Genomic DNA, 22,441 nt, shown 5'->3' with positions numbered 1-22,441 from the left:
ACATCTTGAGTTTTATTAGGCGGAGTAAATAGGACAGGCCGCGGTGAGCCGTGCGGACGCTCCGCGCTGAGCCCCTGCATCTTCAATGAGGATGCCTTGAGAGGGGGGTCACGCGAGCGTCCGCAGGCGTGCGGAGGCGCTGTTTTTTTCAGCCGACAGCCAAGCTGTTTTTCAGCGCGTTGTCGGCGGAAAAATCCAATGAGCATGGAGCAGCGTCAACGTCACGGCGCCGTGACGTCGGTGCGTCGCGGGCGATTGGCCCAGCGACATCACTGTCCCGCCTCCCTCAGTCTCCCCCCACCTCCGATCGCACCCGCTGGCTCACCTGCATGGGCATGAAATCGCGCAGATTTCAGCAGGCGAGCCTCAGCGTCAGCCTTAGAACCATTGGAACTCCTCACCCCTCTATGGCCCCAGCCTTAGAACCATTGGCATTCTGTACTATAAACTTCCAGACCTCTCCTGTAATTTGTGGGAATAGGTTTAAGCCATTTGCTGCCAGGAAAGATGTTAAACCTCAGAGCGTTGTCTCTGCAGTGGGAAAACGCTTGACAGTTTCTTACAAGTAGGTAGCAAGTTCTTCAGGCAACTTCTGGTTCTCTAGCATCGGTACGTAATAAGACATGTGTACGTGAGCCAAAGCAGAGACTGTAACCTGTCCGTGCTCCCTCATTCTGTGTGACCTTCAGATTATACGTCTGCGGGAAGAGGGCTCCAGGCAGCTGGAAGAGCAGCAGAGGTTGATCCGGGAGCAGATCAAGGCAGAAATGAATCAGAAGCTGGGAGGTACAGTCCGACTTTTCCTCATCACTACTCTGTGTCTAATCATTGGTGTGTTTTCCATGCAGCGCTCCTGTGAGTGTATACAGGATAAGGAGTGACTGAAGTGGGAGTATGTATACAAGATGCTGGTTTGTATAACACGTTGGTCTTTGAGCGATGCGATAATCTCGTTGGGTCACACAGTGTTAATCCTTTTTGCTGCCCGCAACATGTTTAAAGGGGAAGCCCTTACTAGGGTGAGTGACCTGTTTAATAGATTAAACGCAGCTGAGTGACACCTCTTTAAAAATTCTTGTGTTTGTCAGTCAAAGCTCCAGGTGAATTGCTCTTTTAGCTCTCCTCTGTTTCTATAATTATGATGCCATAATTAGGCAAACGGATAAACCAAAGTAGCTGATATGCTTGAATTCCATGTTCCTGAAGAAAAGGGAAGGATTCATTTCTCACGAGTTACTTTAAGGGAGATGGAATGTTTCAAAGATTTCTATCCTCTCTTCTGTACAGGTAAATCGGGAGGGAGCGGTGCGGGTGATGAGGTGTCTGCTAAACTCAAAGTAAGAACATACAGGAAGTTACCCACCTCATTTTAATGTATCTCTCTATCAGGCGTGGCAAACTCCAGTCCTCAAGGGCCACCAACGGGTCAGGTTTTCAAGATATCCCTGCTTCAGCACAGGTGGCTCAGTCTTTGACTGCACCATCTGTGCTGAAGCAGGGATATCATGAGCCTTAATGAACACACAATCCCAGCAAGCTCTAACCCCAGAACACACCACAGCATATATAGATTTGTATCAAAAGGAGTGCTACTGAACGTGGCCAAATGTATACAACAAAAGACAGAAATACCCAATGTGACAAAATGCATAGTTAAAGGCACAGTGGGCATGAGCAGAAGGTTGGCAGAGTGAATGTTACCCTCTGGGTCTTCCTGCTGCACATGGAGTGCTGAGCAGACAGCTTCCTGACTACTGCACATTTCCCAGATCTTAATAATGCGCTTAAAAATACATAGTTAAATACTTCAATGTTGGTATTCTCATGAGTACGGGTCATTTAGTTAAACCCTTTGGCCAAAGCATTATAAGCCTGCAGCCACGTCACGGCATGACCAGTATGCAGCCACGTCACGGCATGACCAGTATGCAGCCACGTCACGGCATGACCAGTATGCAGCCACGTCACGGCATGACCAGTATGCAGCCACGTCACGGCATGACCAGTATGCAGCCACGTCACGGCATGACCAGTATGCAGCCACGTCACGGCATGACCAGTATGCAGCCACGTCACGGCATGACCAGTATGCAGCCACGTCACGGCATGACCAGTATGCAGCCACGTCACGGCATGACCAGTATGCAGGTCCTAACACTGCCTGAGAAAATTCTCATTTACCTCTGCAGGGGAGGGAGAATGGCCTCAGTGGGCCCGTACTGCACAGGAACATGGAAAAACCTGCTACTTAAACAGTGAGCTTAAGCCCTGGGAGGAGGGGCCACCAACCTCCAGCCAACTGATTCCAGTTGAAAATTAAAATTAATGAACACACAATCCCAGCAAACGCCAACCCCTTAAATGGGTTCTCCATGTAACTGCAGGACAGGCCCACTGAGGCCATTCTCCCTCCCTCTTATTTTCTCAGGCAGTGTTAGAACCTGCATACTGGTCATGCCGTGACGTGGCTGCATACTGGTCATGCCGTGACGTGGCTGCATACTGGTCATGCCGTGACGTGGCTGCATACTGGTCATGCCGTGACGTGGCTGCATACTGGTCATGCCGTGACGTGGCTGCATACTGGTCATGCCGTGACGTGGCTGCATACTGGTCATGCCGTGACGTGGCTGCATACTGGTCATGCCGTGACGTGGCTGCATACTGGTCATGCCGTTACGTGGCTGCAGGCTTATAACGCTTTGGCCAAAGGGTTTAACTAAATGACCCGTACTCATGAGAATACCAACATTGAAGTATTTAACTATGCATTTTGTCACATTTGATTTATAGCATTGAGTATTTTTGTCTTTTTGTTATATCCTGAACCTGACCTGTCCACCCCTGTGCTATATAGTATTTTTCTGTAGAAGGGGTGGCCATGCAGCTGTGTGTGTGACTCTCCTCACCCCTTTGAAATATTCGTTTTAGTCCTGGAGAAGTGTAGGTTGTGATGTATGTATATCTTCATATAGCGCCATCCATGTTCATAGCACTTCGCAGCAGTAATACATGGGATATAATATTATAACGCGAGAATAAGGGCTTCAGCCATACATGTAACCTTGGAAAAAGGAGTCCCTGCCCCTAAGAGCTTACAGTCTAAGTGGTAAATATGAAAGCAACAGGGGGAGGGGTAGGGAGTGATCACAAAACCATACTAATTGAGTGAGATAAATAAATTGGGTAATTATATAGTGGGTGCAAACTGTGAACTGATAAAGTGAATCAGAGAACAGAAGAGGGAACACACAGTGATTGTGGCCCTCAAAGAATTCACTTAACTGCACACCACTGTGTGTATAAAAAATTTAACTTTTAATAAGTGATTACTTAAAACATATATTACCGTAGACTGGTGTAACGTGAATTAAAAAATAGATTAAACCAAGAATATCGAGCATCTATGCCAACACATAAATATAGCTTGCTATCCCAATAAACCTACTAATGAGGTGGGATGCTTTTGATGCTATAAGTCAGGGTATGATCCCCTCTGGGTCAGCAAACAGGCCAGATGGTGAATATAACTTGGCCAGCGAGACTATATGAAATAGCTGAATATGTACACAGCCCTCCTAGTCCTATAATATAGTGTCATACACCTCTATAAATCGTGGAACAACACGACAATGTTGTCAGTCTCCTACTTGGAGCTGTTTTAATGTAGTGATTATAAGTTCCTGGGTCAGTGTGCAGAGTTCTTGACATTTGGCTAATTTTGAGTCCAGTGTTACATGCCAGTGAGTCTCTGTTTTCACCTCCTACTCAGTGCATTCTGCACCCTTGCAGTACATATACCTGAGAATCACTATCTTTGGTTGCTGTGATTGTTAGCTCCTCACTTATAGTCTATGCACCTATTAAACTTATTCCACGATTTATAGAGGTGTATGACATTATATTATAGGACTAGGAGGGCTGTGTACATATTCAGCTATTTCATATAGTCTCGCTGGCCAAGTTATATTCACCATCTGGCCTGTTTGCTGACCCAGAGGGGATCATACCCTGACTTATAGCATCAAAAGCCACCTATATCCCACCTCATTAGTAGGTTTATTGGGATAGCAAGCTATATTTATGTGTTGGCATAGATGCTCGATATTCTTGGTTTAATCTATTTTTTAATTCACGTTACACCAGTCTACGGTAATATATGTTTTAAGTAATCACTTATTAAAAGTTACATTTTATATACACACAGTGGTGTGCAGCTAAGTGAATTCTTTGAGGGCCACAATCACTGTGTGTTCCCTCTTCCGTTCTCTAAGTGGTAAATAGGGGGAACTTAAGAGACGGTAGGAAGGTGTTCTGGTAAGTGCGTCTGCAAGGGGCCAAGGTTGGTGTATGAGGTGTAAAGTATCAGAATCGGATCTACCAATATGCTTCGTTAGAGGTGTGTTTTTAAGAAAGGTCCTAAAGGTGGACAGGGGGTGCTAGTCAGATATTGAGGGGAAGGGCATTCCAGAGGTGTGGGGCAGTCGGTGAGAGGTTTAAAGCAGCAGTCCAAGCTGCCGTTTAGTTATTTTCCTTCAGTATGTGCATCATTACAATCCACACAATAAGTAATTAGCTACGTTGCCGATCGATCCGTTCTCCTGTGATCGATCTGAGAAGTTTCGGCTCGGGGGTTCACTAAATGGCTGTTAGTGCAGCAGAAGAGGACCCAAGATGCAAAGTTCTGTGGGGAAGATCATGTGACCAGGCAGTCTCTAGATACAATTTGGTGCACTGCTAGAGAGGGCAGGGCTCAAAAAGGGGAGTTTCAGAAGAGGAAGGGGATGTGACTTTGTAAATGGTTGCTATAGAAACAAAATATGCTTGTTGCATTATAATACATTAAAAATATCTTTCAGTGGTTTAAAAAAAAATGCTACAAGTGTTTTCTCATCGTACAAAACGAATTTATTTTAAAAAAAATACACATGTAGGCTATTGCTCGGTCTGCAGCATTAGGCGGGAGAGGGCTTTAGATACAGAAGACATCCTTGAGCAGAACGCAAGAGTCGGGCAGGTTCACAGCGAGTGTACAGAGCTTTCCAAACCTCGCAGATCTCTCTACATGTACATTAGACATGACAGTACCGTGCCTATAGCCTTTTCTCCTTGTCATTTGTGCTAGCTAATGATTCAGTACGTATAATAATAATAATTATTATAATATAATATAAGTTCCGAGCGCCTACATTTCTTTCTGGCAGTGAACGTTTCCATAATGTCTGAGGACTTGTACACGTGAATTATCTGTTTAAAACAGCAGAACTGGTGACACATTTTTAATTGTGTTTATCATTTTTTTTTCTTTTTACTATGTATGAATCAGGGGGTCTCCTGAGCTACACCACGTTAACTTCAGCTCCAGGGACCCCCTGCTTCCTGAGATAATTGCCTTGGAAGGGAGTGCTGGTAGCCGCTCCGGCTGGGCTAGTTGGGGCTATTGAAATGGCTTAAATGTCCCGCCACGCAGGCCAATAGGACGCTGTGATGTCATCCCTTGCAGCTTTCTATTGGCCCACGTGATGCAGGACATTTAAACTGCAAAGATACCGGTACCCCCTACGGAGGCAAGTATCCAGGAAGCAGGGGGTCCGGTACCCCCTACGGAGACAAGTATCCAGGAAGCAGGGGGTCCCCGGGACTAAAATCAATGCAGTTCAGCTTTGGAGATCCCCTGCTTCATACCTAATTAAAACAATTAAACGGTGTCACCAGTCCTGCTGCTTTAAGAGAGCAAAGTTGTGAAACACTGCATCTCGCACCTTTCTGTGTAACAGCCTCCGAAGCAGAATGGAACAATGACACCGTTATACTGACACTTCTTATAACATCCGGATTCCAGCACTATACTTATTTATATATATATATTTTTTTTTCCTCCCCAGCTAAAATGGAAATGCAAAAAGGACGACGAGACGAGAGCGGGTTATTCGGAGGAAGTTCTGCGGAGCCTCCTGCAGAAGGTTCTGTTGTGAGAGTCTTCAGTAATAATACAAATCTGTGCTTTTATTCATTCATTAGCGCTGCAGTGTATGTAGCTCTGTACGTGGGATATTTTACTTGCTGTCTTACCCAAGAAAAATCAAAGATACCTCCAGATAACCCGGAAGATTTAATTCTCTGGTTACTATGTGTATTAGATGTTTTAATCTCTGTATAACAATGATTTTTTTCCCCCCAGTGTTTCCTGTGCATATCTCTGGCCGTGTTTATTATTTTCTCTTCCTCTGTTTTACAGTACGGAAAAGTGCTAAATATACTTATTTCCAGCAAGAAGAAAGGAAGTGCAATTGTGGAATTTGATACATTTAAAGCAGCTGTAAGTTCTGTCCCACTATAGCACCATCAGTGCACCATGTGATCACCCAGATATGTTCATCAAATTGCCGTTTTATGCTATACTTTTATATCTTTAAAAAAAAAAAGAAGAAGATAAGGAATGTAGATGTCAGGTTTTGTCCACCCCAACATCTGACCTTTTAAACGTGCAGTCAGTAATCAGGAGTGGCCAACTCCAGTCCTCAAGGACCACCAACAGGTCAGGCTTTAAGGATATCCCAGCTTGAGCACAAGTGGCTCAATTGAGACTGAGCCACTGATTGAGGCACTTGTGCTGAAGCAGAGATATCCTGTAAACCTGAGCTGTTGGTGGCCCTTGAGGACTGGAGTTGGCCACCCCCTGCACTAGAACATGTGATGTGTTTATGGGTTTAGCCTGGGTGGTGAGCTCTTAAGTATTGTCTATAACTGACTTTGTAACCCATGTTATGCTCCCCTGTGCTCATACTGTGTATATGTATATGCTCCCCTGTGCTCACACTGTGATACCTCACAGGACTTGGCAGTGAAGAATGAAGCCGGCTTTTTAAATAATCCTTTGAAGGTGTCCTGGTTGGATCCTCCTCCACCATCTCTAATGCAAGAAAATGCCAAGGTGACCTCAAACTTCTCCAGTCACTCGGCACCTCCCCAGGTACAGTGATCACGGCGTGTGCTGGTTTGGAATGGGGCAGAGATTGGCGTCAGGGGGTCACTTGTAGGACATAACTTTGTGTAAAGGTTGGCAGTATCCTTTTTAAAGGGGCAATCCGTACTGGGACCAAAATTAACTGATGGCAGAGACCTGTTTTAAAGGGGTTACACCTTTTACAACAGAGCTAACACCCAATAGGTATTTTTAAATCCATTTTCTAAGCAGAAAATCCCCCCTACTTGTTTACATTTTTATACGGAATTTGAACTGGGGCTCCTCCAGAGATATTTACCCTTGTTGCAGTGGAGTTTCTCTCCCCCCCTCTCTTATTTGGGAGATTAAAATGGGAGGTGGATTGTTGCTTTTAAGTGAGTTTTTGTAAACACCGGGGGACTGGGGACCTGGGAAGGGTTTGATTTCCACTGGCTGCTCCCTTTTGTTTAATATCACTTGTGTTTTAACAAAAGTTTGCCTGTACAAACTCCACTTTAAATGCATGTAACAACATAAAAAGCATGTATTTACTAGAAATTACTCCCAAGTTTACAATATGCTGAAGGTGTCTTCTCCTTGCTAGGGGAGACTTAAACTCTGTTCAAATTGATATAGCCACAATCTTCCCTAGTAATTAAAAGGTTGTCAATCATATTAAATAGAGCCTTTGTCTTCAGATAAGTTTGGAAAGTAGAGTTAAGCTGCTGGCTTCATTACATTTTGTACAAATGTCACAAATCATGAAATGATCGCAGTGCCTTCCATTTTGGGTAAAAATTGTGATTTTCAGAAATATTTCACAGAGCCATCATGATAAACTAACGTGAAAACACAGTGAGGTGTAGTTTTAATAAGTGTAGTAGCACTCGCCATGTCTGGATTAAAAGCGCTCTGGAGTGGAGCAAGTTAGAATGAAGAGTTGTCATGTGGACATGCAGGCTTTGGGCCTTGGTTTTTCTTTTAAAAACAAAAGCAAGCTAGGGAGATAAATTAGTTTAGTAATCTGCTTTTTAAGGCATCATAGGTCATTTTGGGTTGGGTACCTTGTTTTAAAATATTTTCCATTTACCTCCTTTACTCGATCAGGGATCTGTACGGTCGGAGCGAGACTTTGAAAGCTTGGTGATGATGAAAATGAGACAAGCGGCAGAAAGACAGAAGCTGATTGAGCAGCTACAGCAAGAAGATGAGGACTCCAACTCCTAACTCCAGCCACCCACCTTTTTGGATTGTTTTTAATTTTTGATGGTTTTTCTTCCTGCAGTTTAAATTAAAAGTTACCATTTTTTTTTTTCTTTAAGACACGACCCTTCTTTGAGACAAACCTGAAGGGGGGAAATTGTTAAATTGTCTCTTTCGGTTCCTCAGCATCAAGAGATGTTTGCAAGATTACACCCCGAACCTGTTATAAAAGGGACCCAAATGCATTTTCTTCCCCACGAAATGTGGGCTTCTCATGCGATATATATATATATCTCAAAGAAAACCGCACAAATATTGAATTGCATTTTTATTTACATAGTGGCAGAGTTTACGTTAGAATATTATGGCCTATGAGCTGAGCATGGGCAGGTATACATTTTCAGCACTGTATCTAATTCACATGCAGATCTTCACTTTAAATCTACATTTCCAGTGTAATGGGCGTAGTACGTGGATAGCAGCGGCTGTCTTACGCTGAAGCAGTGTGTGGACTCTCTCCCAGAAACCTCCTGCCACATGAGGGAGGGAGAAAGAGACAGACTTCATGAACTTTGGTCTTTTTTTTTTTTTTCCCTTTTAAATAAACTGTTCACATGTAATCTGTTTCCTGCAAAGAAACTGATTGATTTTTGTGGAAATTTATTCCAGGTTTTATTTTCTGGGAGCCTCATATTGCTCGTATTTTTCAGAAAGCTTGGGGGGGGGTCCTGTGCAAACACTAGCAGGAAATCAAACCCCTCCCAAGTAGCGGCTCACCCGGTGTACAAAGTGATACAATAATTGGTATAGGTGTCAGATTTGTGTCTAAAAAAAAAAAAAAAAAGCAATAAATTATCCAGATGTGACCCCTTAAACAGATCACTGGCATTAGTACATGTTGGTCCTGACCCTTATACATCCTACAGGGGGAATCTGAACTCGAGGGTTGGGGTACCCCAGAGCTAATCAGTGGTTCATTTGGTTCAGGAGTAGCAAGCTCAGGTCCACTGGGCAAAATGGAAGAGCAAAAAAATGGCCAGAGGGTCAGCTCTATAGAAAAGCGGCAGCATCAGGGAGATCACCCCGAGGCCATATTTGTAGTTTGTCAAAACCAGCACATACAATACAGATCTCACACACCAGGGGGTGTAGCATCAGGGGACCACAGATCCAGGATTGCCACCTGGAGCGGTTCCATTAAAAAAAAATAAGTTTTAACCAAAGACCCCCGGTAAGATTGTTGCTTACAGATAGTTTAGCAAAGATTCCTTCATATAAAATGTGGTTAAGTCCCCTCACTAGATAAGTTCCCTTCATCCGGTTTGCCTCCTTTTCACGGTGGAACGTTGGAGATGATTTCAGGGCGATTAAGGGACATTGTTTACAAGGAAGTCCCTTCGATTTTCTTGCACGAAGTTCAATGCTTCTATTCCTTGTGTAGACACCACACCAGAGTCTGACCAACCCCTGTCATGCTCACTACACGATAGCCTAGTTTCTCCAGATTGTTCAGTGTCGCCCGTGGGGGATCATTCACAAAATACTCAGAGCTGAGACAACACAAATGACAATCAGTTAATGCATTGCAGGGCACTCCAGCAGCAAAGGTGTTAAACAGACCAGGACAATTTTCCAGCCATTTAGGCAGCTACGTCCCAGTTGCACACTAATCTGATCACGTACAATCAATAGAATAATGCAGAACAAAATCATCCCAAGTAATGGACTTCACGGTTTCCCCATGTACTGCCAGGTCCAGCAGCCACCTGCTGTAATGTCATTTATGGCTGTGTGTTACAGGACCATTTGGTGACCGCAGCAAACACCGTGTTTGAAAAGAGTGAATTAACGATCAAGTTTTGTTTTTGGGGGGGGGGGGGGGAACGTGTTTCTAACATTGTTAAAAGTGTTTCCTACTTAACAAATTTAGTCATAGTAGTTTCCGGACATACATAGCTGAAAGTTATGTGAAATGACACTGGACAATAAATGACAATGCTTTGCCTCTGATCATGAATGAAAAAATTGAACTGCTCACCTATATATATTCACAAAGTCCTAAAAGAAAGGTAGGTGCAAATAGGGTATAACATATACATAGAGCCAAGAGTACTCCAAAGAGATTTGAGAAAAGACCCCACTAATCTGCACTCATTACCTAGGTAATGGTATAATCCATGTTACCAAGAGTGGAATGTATTTACACAGATCCCTGTCAGGGTTGGAAAAACGACGAAAAAACAAAAAAGTTTTAATACATCAATCATATTACACTAAATGGTTAAAAATTGTTTAAAATCCCCATATGGGAGCGGAGGAGAGGAAAGCAAGGATAATCTGATTGATTTACTACAGTAATTCCGTAGTCAGAAGATTACCTTTCCCCACCTACGGTCACAGTAGCTCTGCGGTATCAGTAGTACAGATTGTATTTATGCACCTTTATTATATACCAAACGAGATTATAGGTGGCACACCACTGCTTTAAAGAAAAAGTTTTTCAAGGAGTTTACATTTGATGCTCACCTTCCGTTGATCCTGGCGTCCCAAATCTGGATCCAAAGTAATAGCAAGATAGGAGAAAGGAAGAGGCACACAAATTGTAGTGATTCCACTACAATGTGTGTGGCTCTTCCTTTCTCCTATCTTGTGTGTGCCTCTTCCTTTCTCCTATCTTGTGTGTGCCTCTTCCTTTCTCCTATCTTGTGTGTGCCTCTTCCTTTCTCCTATCTTGCTACAGGTGCATAAATGCAATTATTTACTGATCAAGTCAGAAAATGTCAGAAACATATAATGGAAGGTGACATATGGTCAACACAGATAAATTCACTGTAGCATGTGTATCTGTTAAAGGCAGCTCACTGTAGCATGTGTATCTGTTAAAGGCAGCTCACTGTAGCATGTGTATCTGTTAAAGGCAGCTCACTGTAGCATGTGTATCTGTTAAAGGCAGCTCACTGTAGCATGTGTATCTGTTAAAGGCAGCTCACTGTAGCATGTGTATCTGTTAAAGGCAGCTCACTGTAGCATGTGTATCTGTTAAAGGCAGCTCACTGTAGCATGTGTATCTGTTAAAGGCAGCTCACTGTAGCATGTGTATCTGTTAAAGGCAGCTCACTGTAGCATGTGTATCGGTTAAAGGCAGCTCACTGTAGCATGTGTATCTGTTAAAGGCAGCTCACTGTAGCATGTGTATCTGTTAAAGGCAGCTCACTGTAGCATGTGTATCGGTTAAAGGCAGCTCACTGTAGCATGTGTATCGGTTAAAGGCAGCTCACTGTAGCATGTGTATCTGTTAAAGGCAGCTCACTGTAGCATGTGTATCGGTTAAAGGCAGCTCACTGTAGCATGTGTATCTGTTAAAGGCAGCTCACTGTAGCATGTGTATCTGTTAAAGGCAGCTCACTGTAGCATGTGTATCTGTTAAAGGCAGCTCACTGTAGCATGTGTATCTGTTAAAGGCAGCTCACTGTAGCATGTGTATCGGTTAAAGGCAGCTCACTGTAGCATGTGTATCGGTTAAAGGCAGCTCACTGTAGCATGTGTATCGGTTAAAGGCAGCTCACTGTAGCATGTGTATCGGTTAAAGGCAGCTCACTGTAGCATGTGTATCTGTTAAAGGCAGCTCACTGTAGCATGTGTATCTGTTAAAGGCAGCTCACTGTAGCATGTGTATCTGTTAAAGGCAGCTCACTGTAGCATGTGTATCTGTTAAAGGCAGCTCACTGTAGCATGTGTATCTGTTAAAGGCAGCTCACTGTAGCATGTGTATCTGTTAAAGGCAGCTCACTGTAGCATGTGTATCTGTTAAAGGCAGCTCACTGTAGCATGTGTATCTGTTAAAGGCAGCTCACTGTAGCATGTGTATCTGTTAAAGGCAGCTCACTGTAGCATGTGTATCGGTTAAAGGCAGCTCACTGTAGCATGTGTATCTGTTAAAGGCAGCTCACTGTAGCATGTGTATCGGTTAAAGGCAGCTCACTGTAGCATGTGTATCGGTTAAAGGCAGCTCACTGTAGCATGTGTATCTGTTAAAGGCAGCTCACTGTAGCATGTGTATCTGTTAAAGGCAGCTCACTGTAGCATGTGTATCGGTTAAAGGCAGCTCACTGTAGCATGTGTATCTGTTAAAGGCAGCTCACTGTAGCATGTGTATCTGTTAAAGGCAGCTCACTGTAGCATGTGTATCGGTTAAAGGCAGCTCACTGTAGCATGTGTATCGGTTAAAGGCAGCTCACTGTAGCATGTGTATCGGTTAAAGGCAGCTCACTGTAGCATGTGTATCTGTTAAAGGCAGCTCACTGTAGCATGTGTATCTGTTAAAGGCAGCTCACTGTAGCATGTGTATCTGTTAAAGGCAGCTCACTGTAGCATGTGTATCTGTTAAAGGCAGCTCACTGTAGCATGTGTATCTGTTAAAGGCAGCTCACTGTAGCATGTGTATCTGTTAAAGGCAGCTCACTGTAGCATGTGAATCTGTTAAAGGCAGCTCACTGTAGCATGTGTATCTGTTAAAGGCAGCTCACTGTAGCATGTGTATCTGTTAAAGGCAGCTCACTGTAGCATGTGTATCTGTTAAAGGCAGCTCACTGTAGCATGTGTATCTGTTAAAGGCAGCTCACTGTAGCATGTGTATCTGTTAAAGGCAGCTCACTGTAGCATGTGTATCTGTTAAAGGCAGCTCACTGTAGCATGTGTATCGGTTAAAGGCAGCTCACTGTAGCATGTGTATCGGTTAAAGGCAGCTCACTGTAGCATGTGTATCTGTTAAAGGCAGCTCACTGTAGCATGTGTATCTGTTAAAGGCAGCTCACTGTAGCATGTGTATCTGTTAAAGGCAGCTCACTGTAGCATGTGTATCTGTTAAAGGCAGCTCACTGTAGCATGTGTATCTGTTAAAGGCAGCTCACTGTAGCATGTGTATCTGTTAAAGGCAGCTCACTGTAGCATGTGTATCTGTTAAAGGCAGCTCACTGTAGCATGTGTATCTGTTAAAGGCAGCTCACTGTAGCATGTGTATCTGTTAAAGGCAGCTCACTGTAGCATGTGTATCTGTTAAAGGCAGCTCACTGTAGCATGTGTATCTGTTAAAGGCAGCTCACTGTAGCATGTGTATCTGTTAAAGGCAGCTCACTGTAGCATGTGTATCTGTTAAAGGCAGCTCACTGTAGCATGTGTATCTGTTAAAGGCAGCTCACTGTAGCATGTGTATCTGTTAAAGGCAGCTCACTGTAGCATGTGTATCTGTTAAAGGCAGCTCACTGTAGCATGTGTATCTGTTAAAGGCAGCTCACTGTAGCATGTGTATCTGTTAAAGGCAGCCAATAGTTGCAACAGACACAAAATACATGCAATATGCAAACTGACTTATACCACAAAGTCACCACTCACAAGCTGGTGGCCACGGATGTAGCAAGACTTAATGATACACACTTTCCCTGCACATGGAATACCACCCAATGGATAACAATATATGGTTATTGCCCATATAGAGAGAAAATTGGACAGTGCAGGGTAACACAATGTACATAAGGTTTGTATAAATATAGTTCACCTCCTGCTGCAGAGTGACTCTGCTGCCGTTTAAACATGGATCACTTAGTGTGAACTGCTGGTGTGTACCAGTGACAGTGAGTCCTGCAGTATTGTGTTAGTATGCGTGAAATCCACATGCGCTTAGCATAAGTAGAATAGCCTAATAGGTCACAGCCATTCTTGTGAACAAATGCCTGCGCAAATAGGGGTTACAGCGAACCCGAGCGACAAGGAGAGATAATACAAGCCGTTTGTGTCTTGGTGTGGAACCGCATCAGCCGCATGTACCGCCGCCCCTCGATGACGTCACTCTCGTGGCGTCCGATTAACCCAACATATGTTTCGCGCGATTCACGCGCTTCATCAGGGGGAGGAGTCTGCTCCTTCAGCACTGAAAGGCTATTTGTAGGGAACCCTATGCTGCTATTGCTTGTTCAGGGTTTAGTGCTTCATACCAAAACAATTTATGATTAACCCTGTCTAGTCGGGTCAACTTGAGTGACTAAGTGTCACGGACATATTGTTAGTTAAAAAATTCCCTTGTCTTATTAAGCACTCACTTGATGTTCCTGCCTTAAGATGTAGTAAAAGGTTTAATACCAGTTAGTGTTATGATAGTTCAAAGATGGGGATTCTAAACAATTTTTAACCATTTAGTGTAACATGATTGATGTATTAAAACTTTTTTGTTTTTTCGTCGTTTTTCCAACCCTGCCAGGGATCTGTGTAAATACATTCCACTCTTGGTAACATGGATTATCATACCATTACCTAGGTAATGAGTGCAGATTAGTGGGGTCTTTTCTCAAATCTCTTTTGAGTACTCTTGGCTCAATGCTTTGCCTCTGCAAGCTGATGCTCTGAGGGCTTCATCAGGACCGTGACAAATTCACTTACAAATTATTTCCCAACACTGTCCTCTTGATAGCTCCAAGTTGTTGCATCAGTTCCGGATCAGAGAATTCGTCGCCCACGATAGTCGGTCCGATCTCCTGCATGAAAAATACCCACGTCAAAAAAGCCACTCTTACAACTGGATGTGACAGTATTTAGGTCACCAAAAGGTAGAACGTCATCTATCTTATATAAAAATCACGTGTGCATTAGTGTGTCACCCTCTTTGTCTCCTACTCCTTTCTTCACTTCCCACACATGGTATTTATTTATAAAATGTTTTATAGAAATTAAAATGTATTCTGTCAAAAGGTGCCTTTGGATTTCCCTTCCTTTGCTCATACTTAGGAATTCTCCAGACAGGTTTTCCCCTGAACCAAGGTGCACCGCCGGTACCAAAACACAAGTACTTTGCTGTTGTATTATTTCCGATATGCAAGACTGAATCTTTACTACATTACCAGGAAGTAATACATTGAGCGTTACCTCATTTTCAAGTATGTCCTGGGCACAGAGCTATGATGACAGATACCTGGTTACATTAAGTGAAAGAATTTAGGCTGCGTTCATACAGCCTTCATCCGCGCGCGACGTCCAACGGGGGGGCGTTTTCGGGACATGGTAGACGTGCCGTCGGGGGGCGTTTCTAGGGGTGTGTCTGACGTCTCGGAGCTGGTTCGTCCTCATTGGGCGAGCCGCTCACGTGACCTGCCCGGGCTTCGGCAGCATGGACGCTGTCTTAGGCCTGGTCCCCGCTGGCTACTGCATCGCCCGCTGTGGCGGACGCTGCAGGGACAAGAGCCCTCCCCTCAATGGCGCCCGCTGCGAGGGGGGGCTGCAGCGCTGTGGCGAGAGTTGCTCCTGCTCTCAATAGAATTGAGAGCAGGACTCGCGACGGAGCGCTAAGCCACGCCCCCCGGCGGTTCAGCAAATAAGGGCGAACCTGCCGGGTTGTCATGGCCGTGCCCCTGTCACCCCCCCCCCCCCGGTTTCTCTTCCTGCAGCTCACTGCAGACCGGGGAATCGGCTGCATGCGCCGCTAGTCTCGCGGGCGCACGTGCAGCGGAGGTACTGGGGCCTCAGCCTTAGACTGGTGGCGGCTTTGGAAGTCTCAGGTAGATTCGGAGGAGCACTTCATGAGGACTTTCCAGGAAAAATTGATGTGTGAATTTCCCAAGTTTGGACTTCAAAATGTCACTAAAAACCATTTTTGAAATATATACACACACGCTGAAGCGGTCGTCCGCACCATATTCAGCAGAAAATCCCCATAGGTGACAACAGTGAGTTTCGAATGAAAACAGCTGGAATATAGAATGACCCTTAAATCTACTATGACCGGGCTGTTTATTCCACTGCCCGCCTCTACGAGTCTTATAAATGGACTTCAAAGCTTCCGGTTTAAAAATCGGTATTTAATCAGTATTCAATTCTTAAAACTACAGGGCGTTTGTATCGCGTGTTAAATCCCACACGTGTGTGCCATCCCTTCTGAATACACGTAGAGATAAATCCTTATTGTGACGCCGCTTTGTTCCGGGAACATAACTTTTCTTTTCACAATCCCTAACGATGAAGGAGTTATGGATATTTTTGTTTGGCTTCTGTATATTCTTTTAACGTCTCGTCTTTATCAATACCTGGACCCTATTTATTTAATTTTTTAGAGCTCAGTATCACAGAAATGCATTATGGCAGAATGACAATGAAAAACATGCTTCGTAGTACCACAGGCTGTTTTAGTAGGTGCATGAAAAACTACTTTTGAGAGGAGCATGTGTCATTGTTAAACGCAATAAGGCTACTGGTTTCTCCCCTGCAAGAAGGCAAATTATGACCGCTACGGAAATGTGACAGCTGCACAGCAATCCTGCAAAAAAGAAAGACGCCATTATGAACAACGTCTGTTCTCTGAGGAGTAGTGATGGTTTGATTGAAAGTAATATTACTCCGCCTGGAGCATCAAACAGAAAGCAAGACGCAGCAAGACGCAGCGTCCCCGTGTGTTCAGGCTCTGTGGCACATAGTATACGGTTTAGGACGGGGGTGGCCATCTCCAGTCCTCAAGAGCCACCAACAGCCCAGGTATTACGGATATCCCTGCTTCAGCACAGGTGCCTCAATCATTCTGACTCAGCCACCTGTGCCGACGCAGGGATATCCTTAAAACCTGACCTGTTGGCGGCACTTGAGGACTGGGGTTGGCCGCCCCTGGTATCGGACATTAGTAGCATCAGACCTGGAAGACTGGTTATTGAGATTATTAGCAGGTTGATATGTTATTGCCCCAACACAGAATTATACAGAGATTTGGCCGTAGCCGAAAGTGCCTTTGCAGGGTGTGAATACACACACAATGCAGCCCAACTCACATATCAACATGAGGGGATTACGTGGTCTAAAAAGAGAAGGAAAATTGCCTTTAGCATTCGTTTTGTATGGACGCTTAAAAATAGCAGTGAGTTCCTAAAAACGTCTTCACAACCAAACCATGGTCAATGCCAATATGAGCAGCCACCACAATGCAACAAGTGGTAAATATTAAGGTTGAGGGTTACTCTACAGTATTACTCTGCAAGGATTGCGGATTTTAAACTTGTAGCAATGCAGTTTCAAGCCACCTCCCCCCATACATGTAATGGGATTAAAGCAGCAATATCCCACCAAAAAAAAAAAAAAAAATTATATATATTATTTTTTACCTTACCTGAAATTGGGAGGGTACCTCAGAGCTCATCCATGGTGTCCCCAAACCTCAGGGACCCACCAATTTCTGGAGATATGTGCAGCTTTTATTTACTCGTATTGCTGCCTGGGTCACAAACAGAAAGGCGTGATGTCATCTCCCGATGATGTCGCAGCTTTCTATTGGCTGCCAGAGCGAGCCATGACCCCTGCAGGTCAGTCATCCTGTGTCTGGCAAGCAAGTTTTTTTTCCCTGGTACCAGTACTGCAGGAAATGGGGTTCCCTGGGTGTTGGGGGACAACGGAGGAAACCTGGGGCACAAAGACAACCAAATAATATATGCTGCCATAAAAAGACTTTTTGGATGCCATTGAAGGCTGAAGTTCCTCCTGAGGTCAGTGACATGTTTCATAGGGTGAATAGAAGGCCTGCAAACCTATTTTTAAACAAATTCAGGCAAATAAGTATTTTTCATTTTTTAACCTTTTCGTAACCAAATGTTTGAGCGTTTTTACAATCTCTGACAGATACCAAACTCTTGTATACACAGGTGAATCGCTGACACAGCGTCCTTCCTCTTTTGTGGTTTTGTTTATTTATTTTTTATTTATAAAATATTTTACCAGGAAGTAATACATTGAGAGTTACCTCTCGTTTTTAGCTAATAATAGCATAATTAGTTTGCAGAGATAAGGGGGAAGGACAATAAGTACTAGAAAAGATTAAAATAAAACCGACTGGAAGAGGAGTGATCTTGCGTCACAATGCGTCACACACGTCCTTCTGGAAGCAAAGGGATGCGGAGGGATTGAATTAAATGGATTATATTGATTGAAATAACTTTAATGAAAACATTTTTAATTTTGCCTAATATGTGTGGCACTGTCCCTTTATATACACTTTTTGGGTGAAAACATTGTGAAAAGGTTTAGCTCAGAGACCAGCTGTGAACGGACACACACGTCACAGTTTTGCCTGATTGCCATGCAGATGTTTAAATCATGCACCCTGACACATAAGAGTAGCTCCATTCTCTGCGGCTAGAACCCCCACTGAGTGTGATTTTTTTTTTTTTTTTTAGTTATAACATGGGACAGCAGGACAACGTCACACGTGTTTCTGCACATCAGGCGGCATGTTACATGTACACACGTTTTTTTTTTGTTTTTTTTTAGAGCTCTGTATCTCGAGAAGAATTTAAAAACTGTTCTTTTTCCTGATTTAAAACAAAAAGAAGGTATGTAATTAAGCTCAGTATTCAGGGGGGAGGGAGTAGCTTAAAATAAAGTGTTACTGGGTCTGATTGAAAAACAAAACATCTCTATATTATAGGACATCGGTGTACGACCCTTTGGGGAGTATTTTAGAAACCTGGCTTGCTTGTTAACATTTTTACAGCATTGGACACGGCCATTGTGGAGCCAGACTGCTTCTAGTTACAGCAGGATTGCAGCTATATGCTGTAAATAATAAACAATCTAGTGGTTCATGTGTGTGTGAAAATAAAGTACCATCACAAATGGATCACTATTACAGGAGTTAGACCAGTGACGAGGCTGCAATCATAGATTTGTAATAGGATAGGCCTGGCCAACTCCAACGTGTCAGGTTTTAAGAATATCCCTGCTTCAGGACAGGTGGCTTAATCAGTGGCTCAGTTGAAGACGGACTTTTATTATTACTGTTTGGAACCCAACTCTCTGTCTCCATTCCGCACAGGATCAATTCAGGGAGAATTTGAGGTGTCTAAAAAAAATAAAAAAGCTCTAACATGAATGCAAATTGAGAATATATATGCTGACCCTGACTGCTGGCACTCTATTTGGACCATATACTTTTTGTATACCCTTGGATGCAACTTCCTGATTATGGTCATGTCTACCTGATACTTCTTTGTCACTACCATCTAACAGGAGATGAGTATATACCCATGTCTATTTTGCAGTGATTTTACTGCTCCTAATTTTTGGGTTACCCTCCCTATTATGTTTTTCTGACATCTGTTTTTGGGGTCACTGAAGAACCTATTATATTATATCTTTGCATGTACTATATGTATAGTTCTATGTTTTAGGTCCTCTTTATAGTGCCCCGCACACTGGTATAACATGTCTGTTATTTCTTGCCATATTTTGTTTGTTTATTTTCTTTAAAGGTTTTTTTTATTGGTCAGTATCTATTCCATACGACCGTCCGGTCATAGATAACTATGGGTACTTTGTCCCCATGGTGGCTATTGCATTTGAGATACTGATGATATTATGATTTGTTGTTTTTTTATGGTAATTTAGTTTTTCTTTGGGTTGTCCTATTTATTTATTTTGCCTTAGTCAGTCAGGGTTTCAGTCAGCTGTGTGTTATTTTTGTTTTTCATCATATTTTGATTGACTAAATTACTATTATTATTTTGCAATAATTGTTTGAGTGCTTTTTAGAGGTTTCTTTTTCTGTGTTATATATTTGAGTGATTCCCTGCACAGGGTGAGGTTATCAGCTGTGCTACTAGCACTTTCTAAGTACATATGTATACTGACTGCTGTACTAATTTCGTGAAATCCATAGGTCTTGTTTTAAGGGCAGGATCAATGCACGTTTGCTGCGCATGCGCATGGCGCGAGGAGAGTGCTTGACTGTATGGGGTCCTTTGGTGTCTGGGCGCGCGTGCGCAGTGGGGCGTATTCTGCGAATCATCTGTCTGCCTGGTTGTGAGCCGGTGCAAGGCACCACAGTAATACTAAGGGACGGCACCCGATGACGTTATGGGCATGCGCATTTGCATCAGTGAGGTGCGACCTGCCCTCAGTTTCCATCCTTATAGGGGGAGGTGTCATATTGAGTGTGACATACACTACCCAGACCTGTTACAGCACTATGTGATACAGTTACGTATCGGGCGCGTCCCGATGACGTCATGCGCATGCGCACGAGGCACAAGAGAGGTAGATTTGCCAGCACTGCCCTCCTCTTGGGGGAAGGCGTCCTCATGATACAATCACACTATTGGTTCCTCCACTGTGACGTTCACACACCCACGCAGTAAGTTTATTATGCACACTCCTGTTTGCTATTTGTATACCATGTAATTGGCAGATTTTCACCAGGTGATTATTTTCATGGGCCCAATTACATATCCTTTTTAAGCATGCATGTCACACTGCCTACCTCACCACTCCCAGTAGAAGGCTCTTGGCCGAAACGCGTAGGAGCAGGTGTAGTAGGCAGGACCCCCTGGTTTGTCATGTTCTGAGCGTTTAGCTCCTTGTCTCCTCCATGATCTTGCAGTTTGCCTGACATTTGGTGATGTATGACATTAGCATATAAGTTTTTGAGGTGTGCTTCCACAGGCTGTATATTGTGTGGCCCTATCATATATTGCTTCACTGTGTCACTTGAGACATTCCCTGAGACTATGCGGGAATAAGAATGTGTTGATATCATGTGATTTGACCATAGCCACTTCAATTTTGGCTTTTTGTCTGTATTATTTTGTCAACCTTGTCAGGTACATTAGAGTGTATTTTCTGTCACTTTTGATATGGGTTTTGTTCCCATTTGGAATTAACTGCTGTGAGTTATTTAATAAAGATTTTGTGAATTTGTACTTTAAAAGGTATACTAGAGTGCTTTGTTTGGAGCTTTACTTTCTCCTACTGTATTGATTGGCCCATACAGCACCACTGACTTATCACTGTATATTGATATAGAAGTCGGTATTTAGTCACATTTATTAATCCTGTGGATGCGGGGTCCCCCTTTTTCTCTTACACACACACACACACACACACACACACACACGGCGCTACTTATTTCTCTTTTACACACACACGAAAACCTGGTTCTCTGTATGAAGAGGGATCAAGATAGAAGATAGAAGAGAGAGGAGAGAAAGGGACAACAATATGCAAATATCAGAGAATATATCTATATAAATCAGTGTTTTTCACCGGGCGTCCCTAAAGGGTTCCCTACAATTTTCTGGTCAATTGAAAATTGTATCAAATACAGAAGAATTTACAATGTATGATCATAGAGTTGATATTAGAGATAGTTGAGGGTTCCTCAGAATATCACTTAGGGTTCCTTAACCCCAAAAAGTTGCAAACCACTAAAATAGATATAAAAAAAAAAATTATATATCAATGGGAAAAAACCCACTTGTTTTCTGGATGCTCATCGTGGCGGTACGCTGGAGTACTATTAGGGGACCTAACCGGACTTCCTGCTGATAGCCTGGAGTGACCGGGTGATCGTGGTGGCCAGCACTAGTGTTGGCTGGCACCTCTGAGCCTCCCTCCCCGGTGGTGTTTCATGCACTTGCTGCAGTAGAGTATTGGCGGACATCTCTCTCCCCCATGTACACCGGGTGACTACACGAGTTCACCAAAAGATACCTTTATATGAATTGTTCATTTCTTTATCTTGTAAGTGTGCATGGTTTACTATGCATCTATTTTATTAAAATTATATCATTCTACAGCTTGGAAGTTATTGCACTAGGGGGTGCGCTTTTCTCATATATATATATATATATATATATATATATATATATATACACACACACACACACACACACACACACACAGACACACACACACACGAGAGAGAATATATATTATCTACAGATATGTATCCATATAACAATGTGATGTCAGTAAGTGATGTCACCTCCCCCATATCACACGGACAGCTGCAGGATCCCAGCACCCCCTGCCCCGGGACTCACCATGCGGATCTGGGTGCTGATCAGGACATAGGGCATGTTGCTGGCTGCTCCCTGCAGGACTCTGCCCCCCTCCCGCTGTCACTCTGCCCCCCTCCCGCTGTCACTCTGCCCCCCTCCCGCTGTCACTCTGCCCCCCTCCCGCTGTCACTCTGCCCCCCTCCCGCTGTCACTCTGCCCCCCTCCCGCTGTCACTCTGCCCCCCTCCCGCTGTCACTCTGCCCCCCTCCCGCTGTCACTCTGCCCCCCTCCCGCTGTCACTCTGCCCCCCTCCCGCTGTCACTCTGCCCTGCGCACCATCTCCCCACCTGACCTGGGGCATTTGCCTACACGCCCCACTGAGGCTGGCCAATGGCGTCACTCGAGCCGTCTCCCGGAAGTGTCGGTCAGGAAGGAGTGACGCGTGCATGGACTGCGGAAGTGATGATTAACCCCCTCTGCGCCTCACCCTTGTCAG

The 22,441-nt window shown here is 43.9% G+C and overlaps 3 protein-coding genes across 8 annotated transcripts in view; 2 read left to right on the top strand and 1 right to left on the bottom strand.

Annotated features, from left to right (window-relative positions):
- The window catches only part of DNAJC17 (DnaJ heat shock protein family (Hsp40) member C17), a 17,671-nt gene extending 8,333 nt beyond the window's left edge, over positions 1-9,338 (top strand). Inside the window, exons 6-11 of one of the 2 annotated variants that reach the window (XM_075613427.1) lie at positions 690-786; positions 1,288-1,337; positions 5,886-5,963; positions 6,239-6,319; positions 6,836-6,973; positions 8,054-9,338. In XM_075613427.1, coding sequence (XP_075469542.1) covers positions 690-786; positions 1,288-1,337; positions 5,886-5,963; positions 6,239-6,319; positions 6,836-6,973; positions 8,054-8,173 — 564 coding nt within the window. In that variant the 3' untranslated portion in view covers positions 8,174-9,338. Of the gene's footprint in view, positions 1-689; positions 787-1,287; positions 1,338-5,885; positions 5,972-6,238; positions 6,320-6,835; positions 6,974-8,053 lie in introns of both variants that reach the window. The other variant, XM_075613428.1, reaches the window with a different exon arrangement.
- Positions 8,465-22,293, bottom strand: GCHFR (GTP cyclohydrolase I feedback regulator). Of its 2 annotated transcripts, XM_075613429.1 has the most exons (4): positions 22,275-22,293; positions 21,988-22,076; positions 14,582-14,676; positions 8,465-9,699 (listed from the first exon to the last, which is right to left on the bottom strand). In XM_075613429.1, exons 2-4 carry the CDS (start codon positions 22,021-22,023, stop codon positions 9,576-9,578), a joined length of 255 nt encoding a protein of 84 aa, XP_075469544.1. In that variant the 5' UTR covers positions 22,024-22,076; positions 22,275-22,293; the 3' UTR covers positions 8,465-9,575. The 2 variants fall into 2 exon arrangements, with proteins under 2 accessions (XP_075469544.1, XP_075469546.1); XM_075613431.1 differs by lacking the exons at positions 21,988-22,076; positions 22,275-22,293 and adding an exon at positions 17,286-17,504.
- RMDN3 (regulator of microtubule dynamics 3) overlaps positions 17,509-22,441 on the top strand; it is a 65,444-nt gene continuing 60,511 nt past the window's right edge. For 3 of the 4 annotated variants that reach the window (XR_012803762.1, XR_012803761.1, XM_075613423.1), the window contains exon 1: positions 17,509-17,658. Coding sequence is in view for 1 of the 4 variants with exons in the window: in XM_075613423.1 (XP_075469538.1) it covers positions 17,629-17,658 (30 nt within the window). In the remaining 3 variants the exon portion in view is untranslated. Of the gene's footprint in view, positions 17,659-22,287 lie in introns of those variants that run through there. The other variant, XM_075613426.1, reaches the window with a different exon arrangement.

The sequence above is a fragment of the Ascaphus truei genome, chromosome 9 (genome assembly GCF_040206685.1).
Source record: "Ascaphus truei isolate aAscTru1 chromosome 9, aAscTru1.hap1, whole genome shotgun sequence".
Lineage (NCBI taxonomy): Eukaryota > Metazoa > Chordata > Amphibia > Anura > Ascaphidae > Ascaphus > Ascaphus truei.
Note: the sequence above shows the minus strand (reverse complement) of the source record. Positions and strands in the feature narration are given on the sequence as shown.

What these genes read in the sequence shown, in the direction of transcription:
- GCHFR (XM_075613429.1), bottom strand. Translation starts at nt 22,023, where the DNA reads ATGCCCTATGTCCTGATCAGCACCCAGATCCGCATG. An exon ending in TCAGCACCCAGATCCGCATG is followed by an intron (nt 14,677 to 21,987) that starts GTGAGTCCCGGG and finishes TTTTTCATGCAG; the next exon opens with GAGATCGGACCGACTATCGT. An exon ending in ACAGTGTTGGGAAATAATTT is followed by an intron (nt 9,700 to 14,581) that starts GTAAGTGAATTT and finishes GTGTTGTCTCAG; the next exon opens with CTCTGAGTATTTTGTGAATG.